This window comes from Python bivittatus, unplaced genomic scaffold, assembly GCF_059951505.1.
Source record: "Python bivittatus isolate LINGU-HERP-01145 unplaced genomic scaffold, Pbiv_v1 ctg000000_np1212, whole genome shotgun sequence".
Lineage (NCBI taxonomy): Eukaryota > Metazoa > Chordata > Lepidosauria > Squamata > Pythonidae > Python > Python bivittatus.
The window spans coordinates 4,529,844-4,552,722 of record NW_028277028.1 but is presented as its reverse complement, the minus strand read 5'-3'; the positions used below and the strand labels follow the sequence as shown (position 1 = coordinate 4,552,722).

The 22,879-nt window shown below is 39.3% G+C and overlaps 1 protein-coding gene and 1 pseudogene across 1 annotated transcript in view; both read right to left on the bottom strand.

Moving 5' to 3' along the window:
- The window catches only part of SMYD1 (SET and MYND domain containing 1), a 31,126-nt gene extending 13,996 nt beyond the window's left edge, over positions 1-17,130 (bottom strand). Inside the window, exons 1-3 of the mRNA XM_007432383.3 lie at positions 16,948-17,130; positions 5,021-5,197; positions 1,067-1,280 (exon numbers count right to left, since the gene is read on the bottom strand). Coding sequence (XP_007432445.1) covers positions 1,067-1,280; positions 5,021-5,197; positions 16,948-17,069 — 513 coding nt within the window. The 5' untranslated portion in view covers positions 17,070-17,130. The remainder of the gene's footprint in view (positions 1-1,066; positions 1,281-5,020; positions 5,198-16,947) is intronic.
- Positions 10,904-10,995, bottom strand: LOC112541138 (U6 spliceosomal RNA; annotated as a pseudogene).
- Positions 17,131-22,879: the final 5,749 nt, after the last annotated feature.

Sequence of the window (22,879 nt, the reverse complement as noted above, 5' to 3'; positions counted from 1 at the left end):
AGTTTTATGAAATGCACCAAACATTGCTCCAATGCTGGCTTCACACGTTGTGCTAAGTCACTTTGTTTAATCATGGCTTATTGAATATAATTGGCTGCATTTGCACAACGTGCTTGCTATAATCCATAGTTCAGAAGCCACCATATCTTGAGTCACACAATACCTTACTACAAAACCAAAGAAACTACATTATAGCTTTGCACAATTTGTGAATCAAATCACCATGTATATGCACAGTACGACAGAGCACATAACAAATTCCAAAATTGTGTTGAGATGGGCACCCCTTTTTTAAAAACCTGCAGACTTAAAACACTTGCCTTACGCAAACCCCCAATACCTATTTTGCTAAATTTTAGAAGGCATTCCTATTCAGATTAGAAGAGATGGCATCTGAAAAAAGTCATGGAACTTTGTTTTTATATATGACAACTGCAGGGAGATTATTATATGCACAAAAGCGGAAAGACTCGCCATTACCCACAACGGTTGATGAAGGTGATGGAATTTGTAGAGATGGCTAAATTAACTTCCTTAATTAGAGAAAAGACATTATCTACCTTCATTGCTAACTGGAAGCCCCTTATAGACTTTTTGCATGAAACAGACAAAAATGAACTTGTGACTTGTGGTTTTCGTGGTTAGTAAAAAATAGATGATAGAAAAAAGAGAATTTGTTTTTTGTAATCATAGAGTAAGAGGTAATTTTGTATTTGTAATTATACTTGCTGTAAAGGAAATCAGAAGCAACTTTTTTTCTATTTCTTTCATTTTTTTTCTTTTTGCACTTTTGACTTTTTTTTGTTCTTTCTCTTTTCTTTTTACTTTGTATTAGTTCTTGATAGTTTTTTATCTCCTGTTTAAAATTCATATATATATATATATAAATAAATAAAAAAAAAGAGATGGCATCTGAGGCTGAAAAATGAAGTGAGGTGAGCCAAACGTCTAAGGTGAATTGTTCTGCCCTGTAAATCATTTAGGGGGAATCCTCAAGATTGGTTTGCTTTAGTTTGCCCAATTCCATCCCCCCAACTCCTTCCAGGCTTCAACAATACATACATACCACACCCAATATGTGGGAGATGTATTGCATGCCAAACTGTTTGCTCTCAGGTGGCCAGAACTCCAGGAAACTCTCCAGATCTATCCGCAGTTCCTTCTTCTCCTCCTCCCCAAAATGTTCCACATGATTTTGCAGGCTGTCAATGGAGACCAGACACCCCTCGGTAAGGCCCCCTCCTTCTCTCTCAATTCTCCACATGATTCGGGCAGCCAGCCTAGCAGAAGAAGAGTATATAACAGTATATAGGTATAGAAATTATATAAAGAATTACAAATTTTGACTATTTTTCTCAGTACTCTGAGAAGTGGAATTCTGACACTCACAGCATAGGTATAGACTGTAATCAAATTAGACTGGTCCTTCCTGATGCACAAAGATCCTTAGGGCAGGCAAGGCAGGCAATAGGATTCTGACTTCAATCTCAGAATATTTCACAATGCTTGGTACAATTTACAGAATCAAGCAGACTCTTCTAAGCTGAGATTCATTTTTATGTACCAAAAAGTAATCTGCAGCCTCTTTCTCCAGCCAGAGAAACTTAACTGGTTGTCGGCTCTTCTAGGAAGCACAACCCAGTTGGGTTATATCCAGTTTTGTATAAATCCTTCTCCTTTTAAGAAGCGTGGAAATGAACTCAAACATTAGGAATTATGCAAGAACTGTGAACAGTGAACCCATTTTTTGTATGCCTTCAGGCATAGTATCCATTAGTTGCCAGCATCATTCAGTTCTCCTGCACCTGTCTGCCTTCGGGCTACCAGATATGGGCTGCAAAAAATCTGGATGACCATCAGAGAGCAACAAAGAAATTTTTAAAAAGACAATATTGCTGACATCTAATGGTTGCCTGGCTTTTTGCCAACCATGTCTGGTAGCCCTAGTCTCCTTTTCTAATGTGCTTCTGCCCTAGTCTGCACAGGAGACGGATTCCCTGCTGGTGTGTGAATGTTGAGTCAGTGAAACAGCATCAGCTGATTGATGGCTTCAGTTTTAGGATGTACCCTCAGAGTTTCCAAAATGCTCACAAGCAAAAGATGAATATAGCATTTTGTGGGCGTGGCTTAGGTTTAGAAGCCATGCCATGACTCCTTCAACTTGCAGGGAAATCCTGAACCATCTGGGAGGATCTTTTGAAATGTTGTAGTGTGTGGATGGTAAACTATAGTCTTCCTCTAGCTGCTGAATTACAAATCACTGGCATTAGGGGCCAGTTTGATTGTTCTGTTATGTTGCTTAATCGCCATTTTATAATTTGTAATTATATACTGTATATGTTTGAAGTGATAAGGGGTATGGGTGGGTGGGGGTATTTTTAGTTTTTTGGGTTTATGTTTTGTTTTTTATTCCCAGGGTCACATCATTTGAGTTAGGCAGCGTTATAAATTTTGTAAACAAACAAACAAACAAACAAATAAATAAATGCTTCCCATTGCCCATGCTGGCTGCACTTGCTGGGATTGAAGTTCAGCTATTTTAGAATGGTCATAGTTTTCTCACACCTGCTGAAAAAATATGAAGGGGGAATACGAATACTGTGTAGCAGCTGGGGTTCTCTTTTGAGGGCTGTGTAGCAAAACTACATGGTTGACAGAAGTTCTGCTGCTGCTCCTGTGGATAACAGTTTATCTATGTACAAGAATGGAAAAATCAGCCTGAGTTTTTCTACAAATATACTCACAGTTGGAAACCTTCCAGAAGGACTAACTCTCTAGCTGGAAGCATAGTTTCCACTGCAGCTCACCACACCTTCCTGTCCCATATATCACAATGGGGTATTTTTATCCAGCACCTATAAATAGGATGCTTGATAAATGTAAAGTTGCATAGTAGTTAAACCTGAGAGAGAGTGCAAATGGCCATTTCAAACTTTCTCTCAAGCTGTCTTCCTTTAATAGAATATTAACATGCTCATATAATGTTTGAAATGCCTACCTGTCTTTTTAAAAATAACTTTCTAATAACACCTTTTGTGATAAATAATGTAAAAGTCAGAGATATCCTCCAACTTATTTGCCTTGAATATTGACTATCCAATCGCTTAGCAAATCTAATGAGCAACTGCAACAGAACTGAGAACCAAATCCAACAAGGTTATAGGCATTGTACAGGTGGCCCTTGTTATTTGTGGTGGTTCTGTTGTAGTGTGAAAGCATGGAAATAAAAAGACTGAGTCAATGGAAATTGGAAGCTAAGTTCCAGAGCCTATGGTTGTCCTCTTTCCAAGCACCTCCTCTCTTCTTCTCCTACTGATATCATCTGTGCAATATATTTGCTCCTCCTTGTCCTTACTCAATCCCAGCTGATCTTGCTGGATCTGTCCAAGTGTGAGGCTCCATATGGCTTCCTTGCAGAAACTGGCCAATTTCTTGCTTGGCTGGTTATGGAGGAAGTTGCCCTATTCACACCTTTGGCTCACACTAACCTCTGTGCTCTGCATGGCTTTCCACAATCTCAACAGAGGGGCCTCTTGATCACGCTGCTGGATGTCAGCAATGTTCATGGTCCACAGATCCACACAGCTTACTATAACAACCATGTAGTGATTGGGGTAGACCTCTTTCCTCTGACTACTCCAGCTACAACACTAATGATTCCTATAATTCTTCACATTACAAGAGCAGTGCCAGCTACAATCACCAGCACTCTGAGCAAGGACTTCACAGAACAAAGGACTATATAGTCACTAAGCCATAAGTATGCTATAGATAGGACTAGCATCCAAAAAATCTCATATGAATCTCTCTCAACAAGATCATCTTCCAGAAGGCCTTTTCCTGATCCTCCCACCTTCTGAATGTTGGTGGACTAGGAAAAGGCCTTTAGAAAACCTATGCCCGTTCACTATGAAATTCCCACGCATAGGACATTGAAATAGTCTCAGCTGCCTACAGATATATGTAAAGGCTTCACCAGAAAAGAAGCCTTTACATATACAACTGAACCTACGTTGGCTTCTGTATGAGCCAGGAGCCTTTTTCATCAGGAGAAAAACCCAAGTTGAGTATTGTTGTGAGGAAGCAGTGTTGAACTGGATGTCCAGTGGGGACTGCACTTTTTTATGTCAGCATGGGGTTAATGGAGAGACTATGTGTGTGTAACATTTTCACAGCTCCCCTAGAAATTTTTTAAAAATCTGTTTTATACATCACAATTTATCTTTAAAATGTGTTTCACATCTTTTTCAGCTTTAACTTGTATTTATTCCTCTTAGTTGTTTTAAATGAATTATTTAACATTAAAATCACTCTTTTAAAACTGAAGCTGTAAACTGAAAAGGGACCAAGAAATATTTTGGACAAAATAAGTTGAACAGATGAAAATGGGATAGAGACAGTAATAAAAGCATTGATGGGCATCTGCAGGGGAGTAAATGACAACACATGTATGACGATATCATCTCACAAATTCTGAGACTTGCCTACTTGTGTGGGATTGCAAGTATATAATTATAATGTTTCTAAGTTAACTTCACTGCACATGTGTTGTCATTTTCATGTTATTGTGCTTTGTTTTGGATGAAAGCATAGGTGTGTTAACCATCATTTGGATCATAATGTTCCAGAGAAATGGGTCTTCTCCATGAGCACAGTAATGGGTGAAACCATGAGAAAAAATGCAGATAAGCAACCACTACAAGCTAAAAAAAACCTCAAAATGCTGCCTTTCTTCCATTTTTATAGGCAAATCTCATTCAGTTTTGGTGTCCCCTTTCAGAGGTCCATTTAACGTACACAGGAAAAAGAAGCAAATTAGAGTAAACAATTCAAGTGGATAAAAGGAAATCTCTGCCATACTGACTTTCCTTCCATGGGAAAGGGGTTAAAAATCACCCTGCATTTCAGCTTGTCTGAGCCTTGAACAAAGGCACATTGCTGTTTTTTCAAGCCATCGGGTACTTCATTACAAACTCATTACAATTGTTCTCAGTCTGCTGCCTTATGCTGTTCCTCTCACCTGATGTTTTCATTTGGGGCTGTCCCACGCTTTTTGATTGCAGAACATTCACTCTTGTGATTCAGCCAGGCATCCTTCTGGCAGGTGCGATCACAGTAGTGGGCAAATTTGCACTGGCCACAGCGATGAAGTTTCTCATGCCTCTTGAAGCAAGTGTGGCAGACAAGGTGTGTGAGGCTGAAAGGAGGAAAATAGTGCCTTAATAGTCACCTGGAAATTGCAGTTCAACTCTTAGTTAATAAGATACCTCAGCATGTTCCCAGGCTTTCCAGTGGCCCTTCCCAAAGTCATTTTATATGTACTAATTTCCTTTGTTTCATTTATTCACCATCTTTTCTCAAGAGCTCAAGGCAGTCTCCTCTAATTTTATCCTCCTTTGAAAAAAAAGTCAAGATACCGGATGCTCCTCCTCGCAACAGCAATCCTGTGAGTCGGTTGGGCTGAAACCCAACAACTGACCCAAAGTCACCCAGGGTTGAGGGCAGACTTGAACCTGGGTCAACCTAGTCTTAGTACAACATCTTAACCACTACACTGAAGAAATATTTGCTTTGGGCAGAGCAAGTACTGTCAAAGATCTTTTTGTGTCCAAGGCATAAGATCTATTTCGTCAACCTCAATTCCATATACACATGCAATAATATTAACATGAAATGCAGTGTCTTCTGTAATATGACAACACAGTTCAGGATGTAATCTCAATAACCCGTGGTTCAAGCACCCCTCTTAAAACTGCACCTTGTTTTGAAGGGTAGCGTGTATTTTTTAAATAAAGTAAAAAAATAAAATAATTATGCAGATACAGGACAACCTGCAACACTCTTGAAAATCTTCATTAAACATTCTTTTTGTTCTTCCTATAACTCTTTTAAAACTTCCCCCTCTGTCACTTGTCACAGCCTCTCCCATTCACACTTTCCTCTCCTCTCCTCTCCTGTTCCTCACTCCACTCTTTTGCCCAGGCACCATATTCCAGTGGGGGTGGTAACGGATGGAGGAAAGCAGCAGCAGCAGAACTTCTGCAGTGAAGTACATGGGCACAAAGAGCCCTGCCTACCCTGGAGCTCTCCAGAGGCAGTGGGCTCATCATCAGCGTGCCAGTAGTCTTGCACAGCTAGAGGACGTGAGGTTGGGAAGCAACTTTTGTAAGACATACATGGTCCATCCCAGCACCCCTTTTGCAGCCCCCATAGCACCTTTCAGGTGGTTGGAGCTAATATGTTCAGCTTTTTGTTTTTCTTAGAAGTTTAAGAGGTGAAACGGTATGGAAACACTGAGCGCATACTCCCAAATTCTGTCACTTGAATAAATGGATGCTTTACATTTTGTAGTTTCCAAAACCCCAAACCCTAAAAAAATCAGGCCAAAAACATTGCTTTATCCTCTTCAGTGACATGATGCAGTTACAAGCCACGTACCCTTTTTCAAAGAAAAAAAAAGTTCAACCAAGGGTCTCAAGAAAATTGTCATTCTTTGCTCTGCATGGCCAGTTGTCTGAGTAATCTGCGAGAAGTCTAGGGACTATGAGAAGCAGTGGCTAGAAAAAGCAAGGAAACTCCAGGGGCCATCAGACATACGTTTTGCTCCCACCCCTCACACTTACTCAGAGAGTTTTGGCTTTAGTACTAAATTGATACCAGTTTGTACTATAATGGCTTCCAAGCTATAGAGAATTCAGGCAGGACCACTACCTTCAAAGTGCAAAAGAGAGATATAACGATCAGAATTATTCTTACACTGAAAATAGATTTCTTGCCTATTTCAGGGAATGAGAAGGCAACATATGAGAAGAGGTGGGAAGGTGGAGTTGTGCATTTTGCCAGCTGCTCTCCTAAAGGAGTTCTGGGAGAAGACAAGAAGTAATGCCTTCTCTTCTCCTTCCTTCTCTTTATTCTTTCTTCTATTCTTTTTCTTGATTATTAGTTCTTGTAAGTGTTTATCTTTCTGTTTTAAAATTTAATAAAGTTATAATAAAAGAAAAAGAAAACAAGTAATGCCTCCTTGCTAGGCCAACCTAAATAGGGTGAGCTGAGAAGGGTATTGCTTTTCTTTCCTCCTCCCCACAGAGGAAGCTAAAAGGACCTTAGTTATACTTATCTAGCATGAGAGAAACATGTGGAAGTATACTACAGTTACAAGAAATAGTTGCATTTATGGAACTACTTTCATGAACTATCTATGAACTGCCTTTCAACCCGCCCCCCAAGGCACGCATTGCATATCTAGTCCTTTTAACATTCTAGCACAGTGTTTCTCAACCTTGACAACTTTAAGATGAGTGGACTTCAACTCCCAGAATTCCCCAGCCTGTGAAGGGTCAGCTATGGCTGATGGCTGCCTAAGGAGAAGCTCTCACTCCATAAACGATACCATTTAAAAACCAAAGTACATTTTGTAAAAGGTGATGAACAGTTGCAAATCAGCCTTTAGCAACAGAATCTGTTGATGCGGTTACAATCTGGGATTTATACTTAGAATGATGGCATTTAAGTTTTTAAGAACTAACTAGTAAAAACTGTTCAAGGGATGACAAAATATATTCTTGGATTGAATTCATCAGACTTCGGGGCAGGAATATAACCTCCATTTTGGTAGTCTGGAAATGGAATTAATTTGTACCTTTGGAGCTTCCCAAATCAGCCCAGAGCCAAGAATTTGCAGCCTCAGGAAATGGAGCACTAAGATACTGTACAGGGTGAAGAGCTGCATGAGAGGGTTTAGAAGCTGAAAAGAAGTAGGCCTGGTGTTTATTTCATGCTCTTTAAAACACCTTTAACTTTGGCATGTGATAATAAAGGATTGCTTTGAGAAATCCTAGCACTAAGGAAAGCTTCTTTGGCAAACCATATTAGAAGGGCGCACAAGCCATTCCAGACAAAGCTAAGGAGGACCTATTTTTTATTTTAAATAGGTAAAGACACTCTCCAGGCAAGCTGGACTCCTGGCGACTATGGTCTGGGCAGTGTGACAGAAATGCCTTGCCATGGCCTTCTTCCAAGATCTTTTTTCAACTTTGCAGCCTATAGCCTCCACCCCTGGAACTCCAGGCAGCCCTCCCTGAAAAGTAGTAACCAGAGTACAGCCCAGTTCTTGCTTTGGCTTCCAAGCTCAGTCAAGGTTGGCCAGATGCCCCCCCGGGGAGGCACTTTTACAGTATTTAGACAAATGCTGCCTGTGGGGCATAAGCCGGTTTTGCCTGCTGAACTGGTGGATCCTGGTTGCAATTTTACTTGTTTTATTGCCCCTATTTAATGTATTTATTATTGTATTGTATTATTTTATTGTTGTTAGCCTTCTGGACTCTTGTTCATCAGTAGGAAGGCTGGATAATCAGTAAAAACAATAAATAATGTGACTGTGTTTTTTACCAACTCAGAGCATTTTAAGGAACCAAATATCTTCCCTATCAGAACAGATATCTTTTTCTTCGTTTGTTTTTTCCCTTGATGGTACAGGGTTGGTTGGTTCAGCTCAAATTACCTTAAAGCTTGTATCTTTTGCCTGTGGTGAGAAAGTTGAGACAATTTAGTCATGAGCTCATTTTGTGGTGAACTAATCTCCAGCCCACTTTCTGAAAGTCTGCAGGAGCAGGCTCAGATTCAGGATCAGACAGCCACAACCTCACACAAATGCTTCCCCATAAGCAAAATGCAGGATCAAGATAATGGTGGGATTTCCACACATTGTGCCAGAAAGAGCCACTCTTGGCTCTTCCTGAAGGACTACAGCAGGCAAAGTGGTCTCGTTCATCAATCTCTAATACTTATTCCATTTCATGGGCATTCTGCCATCCCTTCTTGAACTTGGGCATCTGTCTTAACAGCTCTCTGTCGGAATTACACCTCCAGCACACTTAATGAAAGGGCAAAGAACAAATAAAGGAGGGAAAGAATAAAAGAAATCTGAAATATATTTATCTTGCTCTTCTGCTTATTGCAAAGTCCACCCTTAACCTAGTAAATTATATATTACCATGCTTTTCTTCCTATGGTTAAAATAAGATAAGGTAATTGTGTTTCGCAAGGCTGATAACAACCGAAGAATAAGCCAGACTCTCAGCTTTAAAATGAAAACGCCACTTGCTCTGGAGAAGCCACACAAACCCAGGCAGAACCCTCAAGCGTGCACTGGGCAATGCTGGACATCAGTCTGAAGTACCTGACTGGTTTCTATCAACTGTCAAGTCAGTGCAGTGAAAAGATGCTGCAGACTTTGTTCTCCTTATATGGAAACAAGGAGACAGAAGCCTGGATAAAAACAGCTGTAGCTCAACTCAGCTGACATTTGGGGGGGGGAGACTCCTTGGAGGAGGCCATGAAGGAATGGCAGGCAGCACCATTTCCCAGGAAATAAATCCCACTGGGCTCACAGAAACTGCAAATCTATTTACCTGGCAATAAATCCCATTGAACACACTGGGTAGCTATATGGATTATTAAAATAAAAGAAGAGCCTGAATAATCCAAAATATGAACAAGCCTTTCCTCCAGGCATTAGCCTGTTCATTCCACTCTTTGCATGAGACAACAACATATCAGGGCACCTTCATTAGTTACAATATATTTTCCAGTGTAATCTGAAAGGGAACCAATCAGGATATTAAACAATGATTTACATTTTAATACACTAGTTTCTCTAAAATCTACAACCATAGTTTCCTGCCAGGGACAAAATGAGAAAATATAGTGAATTTGTTTGCTGTCTCATTTTGTCCTTTTAACTCATCCTTTTGTGCAAGTTGCAACTTAAGAAAAGCTCTTCTGGATCAGCCCAAGCTCCCTCTAGACCAATATTCTGGGTCCCATAGTGGCCAATCAACTCCATTCAGGAAACAGGACAGAATAGTTATAGCCCTCTGCCATGATGATGCTCCCCAGTAGCTGGCATGCTGCCTGTAATTCAGGACATAATACACTGCCACCAGGACCGTAGCCATTGCTAGATTGAAGTACCATGACTTTGTCTAATAGATCTGTGTATGACTCAAAAATGATTCAGAAAAGTGCTTCAGAACATGGAGGACTACAGGGGCAGCCCCTCTTTAAAGCAGCAACAGCAGCAGCCACATCTTTTTTTAAGTCTTCCTCATGAGCCTGAAGAACAACATAGCTGCTTTAATGAGGTAACTCATTAAAGCAGCCTTGGGTGGTGGTTGTTTTTTTCCTGGCTCTAAATTGGTTGCCATCACCCCACCTGTTGGTCACAGTGAAGGTATGTGTTGTATAAAGATGTGCTTCTTTTTATTGGTCCTGAGCTTCTCTGCACTTAGTTTCAAAGGATGACCACACACTAACATTCTGAGAGAGGAAGAAAACTTCTTTATCTACATTTTCCACACGTGGTAATATTTTATATGCTGTAAAGCAAATGAAGTGTTTCAATATAGGTTTTTTTCTCATCCCCCTTTTCTCCCCTCCTTGCCAGAATTGTCTCTAATAGCTGACACTTTCCAAAGCAAACCATGGCCATTGCTCTGCTGTCAGTCTGGCTTTGAGCAGGTGGTAGCAAAAGCAGCAGAGGACCCCACAAGAGGAAAAGAGGAGAGCAAGTGTTTTTCCTTCCTCTCCCTCCTATTAATTGCCCTGGGAAAAAGAGAGACCCTCTTCCAGGCTTGCTGTAATTGTCATTGCTGCAGAACAATGACAAGGAAGGAGGGAAGAGAAGCAAAGGCCTCTTTTCTTCTTGCCACCCATTGCTGGGCCAAAATAACAGTAATGAGGACAGTCTTTATATCACTTCAATGATGGCTGGGTAATGCTATGAAGATGCTGTATAAAGGGCCATAGCACTTCAAAGAAAGGGGATGGTGAATGTGACCTTGCTGTCCCTTCTACTTGTTAGATGCACACACATGCTAGATGGACACTTCTTTCTGTCATGCACATAAACATGATTGTACTGTTGTTCTTTCACAGGGGCGTTGTCAATCTTCACTGTATGATTCCAATTTTAGCAAATGTGTTGCCAAGGATCACATCAACCCGCAGACACTTCCCCGTACAGCTAATCTGAGATATAAAATAGGGCTTGCTTTTGAGAACTGAAATATGATCTTGGGGGGGAAATGTTGGAATTCTATCAATCATGTAAGAGTGTACTGAGCTAATTTCCCCAATGTGTCATTCTCCAGCTGTGTTGGCATGACAGAGCCAGTGTTCTCACGATTCCAGAAGGTTGCTATTGGGGCTTCTGGGTGCTGGATTCCCAACATATCTGGAGATGCAAAATTGAGAACATTTGCTAACATAGTCCAGCTGGAGAAAGCTGCCATAGTGTCTGTGTACATCTTCTCAATGAGAAAAGTACAGAAGCTATCTTCTAGATCAACTGTGTACGAACTTCTTAAATGCCTGAAATGAAAGCCGCCATAACCACCATGCCCTTTTCCAAGACTTAGCTGCAAGGACTTACCAGGGAGGAAAAAAAAAAATAGACTGCATAAATCCATCAATTGTGCCAGCAGTCCAGGAAGTGAAACATGGTTACTTATCAATACATTTCTAATAAAGCTAAAGAGAACTGCTCTGTTTCAAAGACAAGTGCTTGAACAAATGTGAATTTCATTGATTTCCTGTCTTCCATCTAACTGATATTCATTCAGTACCAGAGCAACAAAAGAGAAGCAATCCTTTTACAGGGTATTGTGAAAGAACACACTTTGATATTTTCAGGACCAGGAAAGGCCCATCATTTAAACCATGGTTTCCCAATGCATGGTGTAATGGTTAAGATGATGGACTAAAAACAGGGAGATCCAGGTTTAAACCTATTCTCAGCCATGGAAGCTCAGTTATTATTTCCCAGCCCAATCTATATCGCAGGGTTGTTTTGTATGGAAAACTGGATGCCACTTTAAGGTCCTGGACAAAGGCAGCCTATAAATCTAACAAATGAATAAATAAATATTTGCTGGTGGATGATTGTAGTACCAGGTCAAAGAAGTCTAATTTAAGCTGCTAAACTGCTAAGTTGGGCTCCAAGCAGTTTACAAGTTAAAAATAAAATATCTACAACACACCATTAACAGCAGCCCAATGCCCACAATCAGCTAGAAATCAGTCACCAAACGCTTTCTGAAACAGGATCATTTTAATGGCCTTTGTGTCTTTGATCTTTCATGAGGCAGAAACCTAAAAAACAATACCTCATATTTAATCTCATGGGCTGGGCAGATTCCACCTGAAGGAGCCATTCTCTAAGTTAACCTCAAGCCAAGCCACATAGAGTTTTATGGGTGATAACCACCTCTTTGAAATGGCCCAGAAACCTACTGGTAGCCAATGCAGTGATCAGTCAGTTTTTTTTATTACAGTCAATAACCAGTGTTCCATTTAGAAAAGCAAAAAGGTCAAAACATACCAAATAAAAGAAAACAAACATTACAAAATAAAAATAAAATAAACAGCTATGTCTGAATTATCAATGCAATTGATGGTGACAAATTTTACAGACAACAAAACAAACTTTGGCCATATTCAAAGAAACTGAATCATACTGGTCATCTTATAACAATTTCTATATAAATAATTCTGATTGACCTGGAAATGTAGTTAATAAAGGGGTTATAAATTGTAATTGTGCATCTTGATAGAATGAACAATAAAGTAATACATGTGTCATATCACCACAAGGACAAAGTCTTGAAAAATCTTAGATTTTCCTAAGCTTTCCATCAAGAACAGCTATGGGGAGTGCATTAAAATGAGCTCAGGTTAATGCTGTCCTAAATTTGGGAATAGTTATCCGGTTTAGATAACTTGTTGGTCTAAAATAAGGAGATTGGCTACTCAAAAACACATCTCTAGGAAGAGCTGACAAATCTAATTGCCTACCTACATCAAACACAAATTGTTTTAAACTATTCTCCAACTTTTTGTAACCCATTATCAGTAACATGTCCCTTAAGAGGCCATAACTCTGTAATTTTTGGTGAATTGGTCTTCTCCAAGCTGATTCATAATTATCCACAAGAATTAGGGGCCTCAGGCCCATGGGAAAGAACATTAACATTAGCCAGTGTGAAAATATACACAGCCTATGCTGATCTCAACTCTAATCACACCTGTCTCACAGTGAAGGATATGTTGAGCACCCTTCGTGCTCCTGAAAAATAGACCTTAAAAATTTAGCTTGTACTCTCTCAAGAAAGGCACAAGAGCTATACAGTCCTATATGTACCCCAAATAAAGCATGTGCTCAAACCTTTGCTGGGAAAATTTTAAGGACAGCTGGTTTAAATAGTGCCCATCTGGAATAATGGAAAGATTTCAGGACTGTAGCTGATTTTGGGGCATTTTGAACAATATAATCCTGATAGGCCCTGGAGGAGTGAAATACTATCCCCAAATATTTAAAGATTTTAACTTGTTCAATCAGCTGCCCATTTAGCTGCCAAGCATGTACTCTAGGGCATTTAGCAAACACCAAGATTTTAGTTCAGAATAATTTATCTCCAATGATTCATCTTGACACCCTAAAGTGCACAGAGTTCGGTTTAAACCAATTGGTGTATAAGATGGCAGTACTACATCACTTGCATACAAAAGTACAGTATTGCGATGTGTTTATCAGCTAGTTTTGGACTGTGGCATGGGAGGCTGTTTAAGTTAATTATTATAGAATTAAAATTCAAATTAAATAACAAAGGTGATAGGATGCAGCCCTGCCTAACTCCTCTGTGGATAGAGATTTCTCTGGTGTAATTTCCCTGCATATTGCAATGAATTTCTAATTTAGAATGTTCATACAATTTACTCAACAGGAACAAGGATCTATTTACAGTGGAGTTTTTAAGTCTGCACCGCATCCTTGATCTAGAGATAGAGTCAAATGAAAACCTAAATTCAATGAAGGTAGCCTATATAGTAGTGTGGACCAGCTTGAGCATTTAGTATTTTTCCACTAAATGCTGTAACATTAGAGTGTTGTCTGTGATTGAACATGTGGCTCTAAAATCTGCCAACTCATCAGCTAATATAAATTCTGACTCAACTCAGTCTGCAAACTTATTATAAAGTTGTTTAGCATAACATTCACTAATGATGTTTAAAAGACTTATGGGTTGATAACTGGGAGATAAATCATGATTTCTTTTTTTGTGTATAGGCACTATAATAGCTAAGCTCCATTCCCTTGGAATCTGTGCAGTAATGCCTATAAAAGTGAACAGGATGCTAACACTGGGGTCCACCATTCCAGATTACCACTAACAACCTCAGCTGTAATAAAATCATTGCCCGGGACTTTGCTGGGTTTAAGTTGTTTCACCAGCCCTGCTATTTCTGTACAGTGACCAGAAAATTGATGTTATACAACAGTAATGACTCTCGCTCAACAATATCCTAGTAGCCACTATTTTGAACCAGCTGCAGTTTGAAAGTTATCTTCAAAGTTTATTGTCATGTATAGTGCACTACAGTGATCTAGATGTGTGATAATGAGGACACGAGTCACTGTCATCAGGGCTTCATGGTTCAGGTAGGTCTGCAACTGGTGCAACAGCCTGTACTGGGCAAAGGAGCCCCTGGCCATGGTTTCCAGTTACTGTTCCAGTCATTGCCATGAGCCCTGGAGAACCCCCAAGTTGTGGACCTTTTCCTTCAGAGGGGAGATGACCCCTATTCAGGGCAGTCATTTAATGAACCAAGATATCTCTGGACAAACACAAATCCTTTATGCTGGGATTCAGTCAAAGCTTCTTTTGGCCCAAACCCTAACCTCCAGACACTGGATTTCTACAGGCTACTCTGCAAAGATTAAGGCATCCATTTTGTCAATTAAACTGCTCCCTGTTGCCCTCCCAAAAACAGTAATACTGGAATTCTGGCCCTATCCACTCAAGCAATTTGATGGCATCAATGACATGCTTTCTATAGTCCTTCTGTAGTCTGTAGACCAAATAATTCTTTTCTCAAAGAGTGGTATCTGGCCAAAAAAAGGGTGAGTTTAACTTCTGGTAATCAATTATTTTCAGACTACTATTTAGTTTCTTCTTTGAAATATAAAATATTGTTTCAATAACCATTTCAATCTCTGCTGCACCTTCCAAGTAACACCTAACCATCATCATTAGCTCCCATTTTCATTTGACTCTGGCGTAACCCCTGATCCCAAAGTCATGCACTGCTATGTACAGCATCATAGCCATTTGGACTTGTGAATAAAGTGCACACACCCATTTAGAGGGAGGCCAAGATAACACTGGGAAGGGAATGCAAGACCATTCACTGATAAAAGACACCTATCCACATATCTACACACATAGACATGTGTATGTGAACTAGAATGAAGTTCTCTTCTGTATCTCTAGTGAACAGTACTTGGAAGATAAGGTGTACAAAGGAAAAACTTCTTTTACAATAAGCGAACATATTCCAGGCTTCTTTGAATAAATAGGTTTTACTAATTTGGTTATATAATCACATTGTGGCAAGCTTTTAACTCAGGTCTCCAGTAGGCTTTCTCAAATGGAGGTTGCACATAAAACTTTTCACACATTGAATGTATGGGAGGAATAGTGCGTAGGAGCATTCCTTCACTAGTTATATGTGTGAAGAAAATGTTCCAATGAACATCCAGAATCCTCTCATCTGGGGAGAATAGCAACAGTGTACAGTGATGGCGGTGAGTGAAGCTAGCTTACCTACAAGCAGTGATTCCAAAGCTGAGGAAGTCATGTACACTGTTTCCCATCCCCAGCCTAAGGGAAAAGGCGCAGGGAGATTCAGGAGGCTGAACTAAAGGGGCAAAACAGCATGCCTAAATATAGCACCAAGACTCAAGCAGAACATTGATAAAGCCTCTGTTACTATTCACACTTGGAAGGAAGGGATTAAAGAAGCATTTAGTGCCTTAATGCGTGGTGGCCTGAGTTAGTGGTGAAGTCAATGTTGTTGGTCCCACATCATTTTGTTTTTTTACAGTTCAATATATGTTCCCTATGAAAAATCAATTACCTCTTTTGGGTATTGTTAGTATGAAGAAGCAATATGGGTAGAAAAGGAGGGCTTCCCTACTCCCGCTTCAGGGACACATGACTTGTCCAGCACTGGCCACATCCAAAAGCAGGCAAGACAAGGCCAGCATATTTTTCCAGACTACTGATTGTGCAGGGCTCCAGGACCTGCAGAAATCTGTGAACAAAGCAATCTAGGTAAACAGGCTTCCCTATCTCATAGATCCATATTCACTTACGGATTATAAAACAGGGGAAGCCACAGAGGTACAGTCCTACAACTGCAGGCTGTTTCCACTCACATTGCCCATGCATACATGATATATGAAGGAGTGAGAGTCATCCAGTAATTCTGGGAGATTCAACCTGAGATCTTATTCAAATCTAAACATATATATTTAAAAAAACCAGGGATTTAAAGCATCCTTTGAATTGTAGAGAAGAAGGGACATGGAGGGAAGCCAATGGGGAAAATGTTTCATGAATCTTATTCTCATCATTTTGGATTAATAATATCTGAGTAATAGGTAATATTTGATAGCCTCAGTGAAGCACTGCCAGTATGAGCCTCTTGATATACCAGATAGCTGGCAGTTGACTGCGATGATAACTAATACATATTAAACACTCGTGTAGCACCCCTAAGTTGTTAAATGTTCTACATATATCCTGACCATATTATGCTGACATTGCATGATTGGGGGGAGGGGGGTGTCTAAGCCTGAAAGGCACCCAACAGCTTCAAGGCAGAGTTGAAAAGAGGAATCTTCTGTCTCACCACTGCTCAAGAAAACTAGCGCTGTCTGGGAAGTCTCTTTCTCAAGTGCTCCTATTTTCTCATCTATGAATTAGACAAGGAGTCATAACGTTCTCCCTGATTAGGGTGTGATGAATTGCATCTCTTTTGTACCATCTCCGTCTTACATTCCCCTCTGGCTTCCTAACAATGCACATATTAATTTTCCCTGCTTACCTGTCAAATACCACCGCAGCATAGGCTCGCTCTGCAAAAATTACATCTCCGGCCCAAAATTCTTTTGCTGCCTTCAGCCCCCTACCTTTGCCTTCTGGACTGAACACTTCAACTGTCTCCATGTCTCCTCTTACTATATCAAGACATCCAAGCTTTTAATACAGGAAGGTTCCAAATGACTCAGATTTTGTATCACTCCTGCTCTTTAAAGACTTCCCAACTTTCAGAGAACCAATCCTATAAATGGGCAGTCTCAGGACCTCCCAATTAGCATCCTACTTCCATAGAGAACAGGAAAGGCTTTTTTAAGCTCATCAAAGTGCCTTTGCAGAGAGGAAAAAGGTTGGCCACACACTATCAGGGTTGGCTTCATGGAACCATGAGTAAAATTGTATTATTCTTGAAAAAAAATGTGCATGCAATAGCTACAACATTCAGTTTACTGTCTCCTACTGGGAAGATAGTGTGTGTTCTGGCAAGTATTTTTAGAAACCAGATGCTTCTGCCTGTCAAAGATCAACAGCTGAGAAACTGCTAAGTGGTATGACTGGTATGCAATGTCCATTAACATTTAATACCATCTGCTCTCCTTTTAAAAAAATTAAACAATGATGCATTTGTTTCATATACAATCAGAGTTATGTTGGGGTGTATTTGAAGACCAGGGACTGAAAATATCCCCTTGCAGACACTATAACTGATGGTAGGTCCCCATCTGAGAAATTTGTAAAAGTATGTGAAAAAAGCCAGAAGACCTTTCAGGAATCACTTTCCAAAAAGATATGTAACAGCTTTGCTTGCCACTTGGGAGAATTTACCAGAACATAAAAAGTGTTACTTATGTTGTAGTAAATACTCTTTTGCTTGTGAATGCAAGTAATGGTGTGTGCTGAACTTCTGCACTAATTGAAGCCAAATTCTATCATACTGAAAGATGAATGCCATAGCCTGGGGATACAAATTAAAGTTACTGTTGATATATGTATTGTAACTTTCATTGCTTTGTGAATTTATTTTACTCCAAATAGTAAAGAGAGGAAGAGAATACAGGATGATTTCAATCACCCACCTTTAATGAAAACCTTATTCCCGTAACTCTTGTTGCTTTGATTATTTTACTGGACGTTTTTGCAGTTGTAAGAAATGGAATGCTTCATTAACTTATGCAGTGGTCACTTCTCACAAAGCAAGCTTCTAGAGATATTCTTTAAATGAGAACACATACAGTATGCAATTAATCTGTAAATTAATACCTTCTACCTCTGGTAAAGAAGCCCCTAGAAGGGTTAGTTAGGTTATTCTCCTCCCCTTAAAAGGATTTACAAAGCAAGAGAGGACTTTACTGGAGGCTTTTGTTCTTTGAATTTTCAGCAGGTGACTGAAGGGAAGGGAAGAATTTAGTCGCTCCCTAGGTTGTAGGATGAAATTTTCTAGGGCTCAGGGAAGAATCTAGCGTACCCAGATTTCTAGATGCAATAATTAGTAGGGATGTGTGGTGCTGCAGAGTCAAAGGTGCTTCAAAGAGTGTGGGGAGCTCACATAGCACTTATCAGCAACTCCCTTAAAGCAGCTATGTCTTTTCCTAGTGGGCAGCAGCCATGTAGCACCTATTAATAACTTTTTAAAGCAGCTGCATCTTCTACCAGCATTGTACAACTGTCTCTGTGTAAACCTGGGAAAACATGTGTTTGTTTTAAGGAGGTGCCAGCAGTTGCTATTTGTGTGGCCATGTGCACACCAAAGCACTTTCTTCCTTTCAATCAGAAGTGCATCTTGGTTTTTGTACTCATGTCTTGCCCAATTTCTTTCAAAGCTATTCTTTCACTCTGGCTTAATCTCCATTTTTTATGGCCTACCCACTGTTCCCCCAAATAGGTGCTCTTCGAATCCTAATTCTTTTTATCTGAGCCTAACACTCATCTGTATTTTCTCTGCTTTTGTGTGTTTCTAAGAACCTAAATTCTACTTTAAACAGACATTAGTGGTGCTAGTTTACAGCTTTGGTGGACAGTTGTAATCTGGTGGCATACCTGTGAATGCCTAGGCCACTTCTAATTGACTACCAAGATACTGGGCCTATGTTGTCCTATCCTTTATCAAACAGCAGGTGGAGCAGCCGTTTTCCTTCTTTTGGCCTTGCACCTATAACTCAGGATGGGGGGTAAATACCAGCTGAAGGCAACAACTGCTGCAACAACCAGGTTGTCCTAGTTGTGTGGAACAGGTCCAGTGGTGAGAGAGAGACAGACAACTTACCAAAAGAGAACCTTTTAGTAGGACTTTTAGCAAGAAACGATCTAGCAGAAGTCACTCAATTACCTATTTTAGCTTTTAAAAATATTTGTTTACTTATTTCATATATGTACATGTTGTCTTTTCTGCTAAAATGGCATTTACATACAATAAAAAAGGAATATTAGCATATTTTAAATGGAACATTAAACATTCTTTCCAAGTGTAATTTCCTGCATTGATACCAAATAAAATGAATGAAAAGGTGAACATCCATTACAATCTTCTTACTGCATTGAACAGTAGACTCTGGAACCCTCTGATCAGCATTCTGTTTAGCACAAAACGAGGAGTTAAGACAGAAATTTCACATTTGAAGTCTCACAGAACTGGGTTTAGAATAAGTTCTCAAAACTGGAGCTAACAGTTTTGAGAACTTGAAGTAACAGATTGACAGCTTCATATGTTAGGATGTTCATAGGATGTTTACATAGAAATATTGACTATAGTTTAGGCTCCATTGAAAAGTTACCAAATCGTTTAGCTTATCATCTTCAGCTTTTATCTTAATAATTTCTAATGCATTTGGGATATTGGTAAAGAACTTGGACTAGGACTCCAACTACAAAATGGACTGTGAATGTGAAATAGAACTTCACAAATCTACAGATTTTCTTATCTCTTTCCTGTTCCCCATTATTTTCCATCATACTAATAGGCTGATTAGCAGTGCACTAATATTCAGAAGGTTTTGTAGGCACAGAATGTGTATCCAGACTATTTTCTTTCTAATCACATTACTGGTTTTCTAATCACATTACTCTAATTTTAAACCACCTGCTCTGGAATCCAGTTTCTGTTTGAATACACTTAAAACGCCCAGCACATAGACTATAGATGTTATTACCTTTGAGTGCAATCTGGTTTTATAAAAGGCTCAGATAGTGTGATTACTTATCAAATCTACATAATTTTGTACAGATAATTAAAGAGTGTCAGCTCTTACAAGAATTTTGTTATAAAGAGTTAAAATGCCCAATAAACAAATAAATGTTTAAGGGTTTTAAAGAACATTAAGTTTCACATCATTTTTAAAAGGAGATTATTTCAATACTTTTTCATATTTATTGGACATCTCAGAAAGATGTTTCAAAGGAATTGGCTGTCAACTTCATTATGCTGGAAGTGTAAAATGATGGAGTGATTATCATTATATATGTTATCCTTGTCCCACTATTGCTCCATTTTGGTTTATCTGTAAATTTGCTACTATAGTTTTGGGAAGAGTAATATAGTCTGAAGGTGTGAATGTGATTTTGAGCTGTGTATCAAAATTTGGAATTCATCAGTAATAAAGAACCACTATGGCTCTTTATTGACAAAATGCAAAGACTGATCAATATTATTCCATGTGGTCAAAGTTCAATGCTTTAAAAAGAGATATAAAATGTTGTTTCTCTTTTTTTGTTTCATATCCCATTTTTTTAAAAAAATTGTACATCCAGTGTTTTGCTGCTAAACCCAAAGTAATTTGAGATCTTGCCATCTTCCCTGCATTCCTGTGTCTATATATTCTGCATCTGTCATTGCTCTGCTCTAGAGATGCACCAGATCATAGTACAAGGGAGGGCCTTTTTGGTACCTTCCATTTATGGAATTCCAGTCCTACAGAGGTTCAGTCAACTTCCTCTCAGTTGAACTTCAGCCTATTAAGACATTTTAATTTTACTGGCTCTGAGTTTTATCCCTGCTTCAGTGGTGCTTTGTTTGACTCTGCTTTTCCTTTCTTACATGAAATTAGATTCTGTAATTTGGATTCTTTCTACTGTGCTTTAGGTATATTTGATAAGTTATTTTGAGTTTTTAAATAAGCAAAATAAATAAAATCATCACTGTCCTAAATTAGTTGGCTATTATTACAAAAGTGTCACCTGAGCCCTGAATGTGCTTACCCATATTTTTTTTTCCTTCCTAGCATTTTCCCACAGGTGCAGGGTTTGCTTTTTCAGATTAACCAAATGTTGATCCATTGGTTGTGACAGGAATTTACCAACCGGCTTGTTGCCCGAGCCTGACGTCATGGGCTAAGAGAGAAAGACTGGCCCAAAGTCACCCAGCCGGCTTTCATGACTAAGGCGGGACTAGAACTCACAGTCCCCTGGTTTCTAGCCTGGGGCCTTAACCACTAGACCAAACTGGCTCTCATCATACTCCCAATGTAAAATAGAAACATTTGATGCTGTCATAGGATAGGCTGTAACCTACAGCCTAGGCCCTATACTATATAAGAGAAGGGAGGTAATCAACTAAATCAAGTCTTATTTCACTTTTTTCTCCTCTGATTTTATTCACTGCCAAGTAAAATACTCCATTTCCTGCTATACTCCAATAAAGCAGCCTGTTATGCTTTGTAATTAAGCTTGACCTCTACATTTTCTAACAGACCCATCTAATTAATTGCATTGGATAAAACAGACAGGAAATTGGTAAATGAGGCAACTGATTGCAAATTTAGCATCTAAAGCAGATCCTGCAATTCAACAAGCTGACTAGCATCCTTCCTCCCCACTCTTTGGAACCAAATATTTTTTAAACTGATCATTTTTTTAAAGTACTAATAAACTTTTGGTAGAATATATATGTGACCTATATTTAAGAAGCCAGATAACCCACCAGAAGCATGGAGAAGCAGAAAACAGACTTCTGAAACAACACTGGAATCACTGAAAAGTTAGTTAGGTGACATCAAGTTGGGCTCAACTGCTTGCGATTGTCTATTTCTTTCAGCACTGACACCACCAGACTTCCTTATGGCTTTGGGGTAGCCATCACACCATCATTCCAGATATATGGTAAATTTCTGTGCTATTCCCTAGGAGTTAGGAGTGTCTTCTAATCTTGTATCTAAATTTAAAGGTTACAGCCATGTTCATCCCGTTTTTTTGGCAACAATACAGAGGTAGTTTGCCATTGCCTTCTTCTGTGTTTGATGTTGGACTTCCTTTCATGGGGTTGAGCCATAAGAGGTCCACTTGACCTTACCCCTGCTGTGGGTTAATCTGAGATTCCTCCCTCCAGTTTCAACCTTGAATGCAAGAGAGGCCCCACTGGCAGAACTGCTGTCAGGTAACTGAAGCAACCACATCAAGAAGGATGTGCACTGGAGAGTAAACCTGCCTGGAAACTGAAGAACAATCTGACCTCAGATCCCAGTAAAGAAAGCCTATTAATCTATTAATATATTTAAATAAATAACCCTAAATAAACTACACCATTTACTCCATATATTTGGAAAAGGTGCCAAGATTATACGGAGGCAACTCACACAACCCCTAAAAAAGTGATAACATAGCCCCACCATGTGGTGCAACATCAACCATCACTGTATTTTAAATCTGATGAAGTCAGCTGAAGTCACAAAAGTTTATGCTTTTTAATAAATTTATTAGTTGAAAAAGGGACTGCCAGACTCCTGATTTTTTGCCACCATAGACTAACATGGCTGTCCTCCTACAATGTATTTTAAAAGAAATCCTAACAGGGATTATTTGATTTTACTGCAGTCAAAAATAATGAATTGTAACAACCACAGTAACAAACAATGTAACTGCTACTGACCATTTTGACTACTGAAACAAAACAGGAAAGTTAAATTAATTTAATTCAAATCCCACTGCATTTAGTGAGTGCTATCAACTGC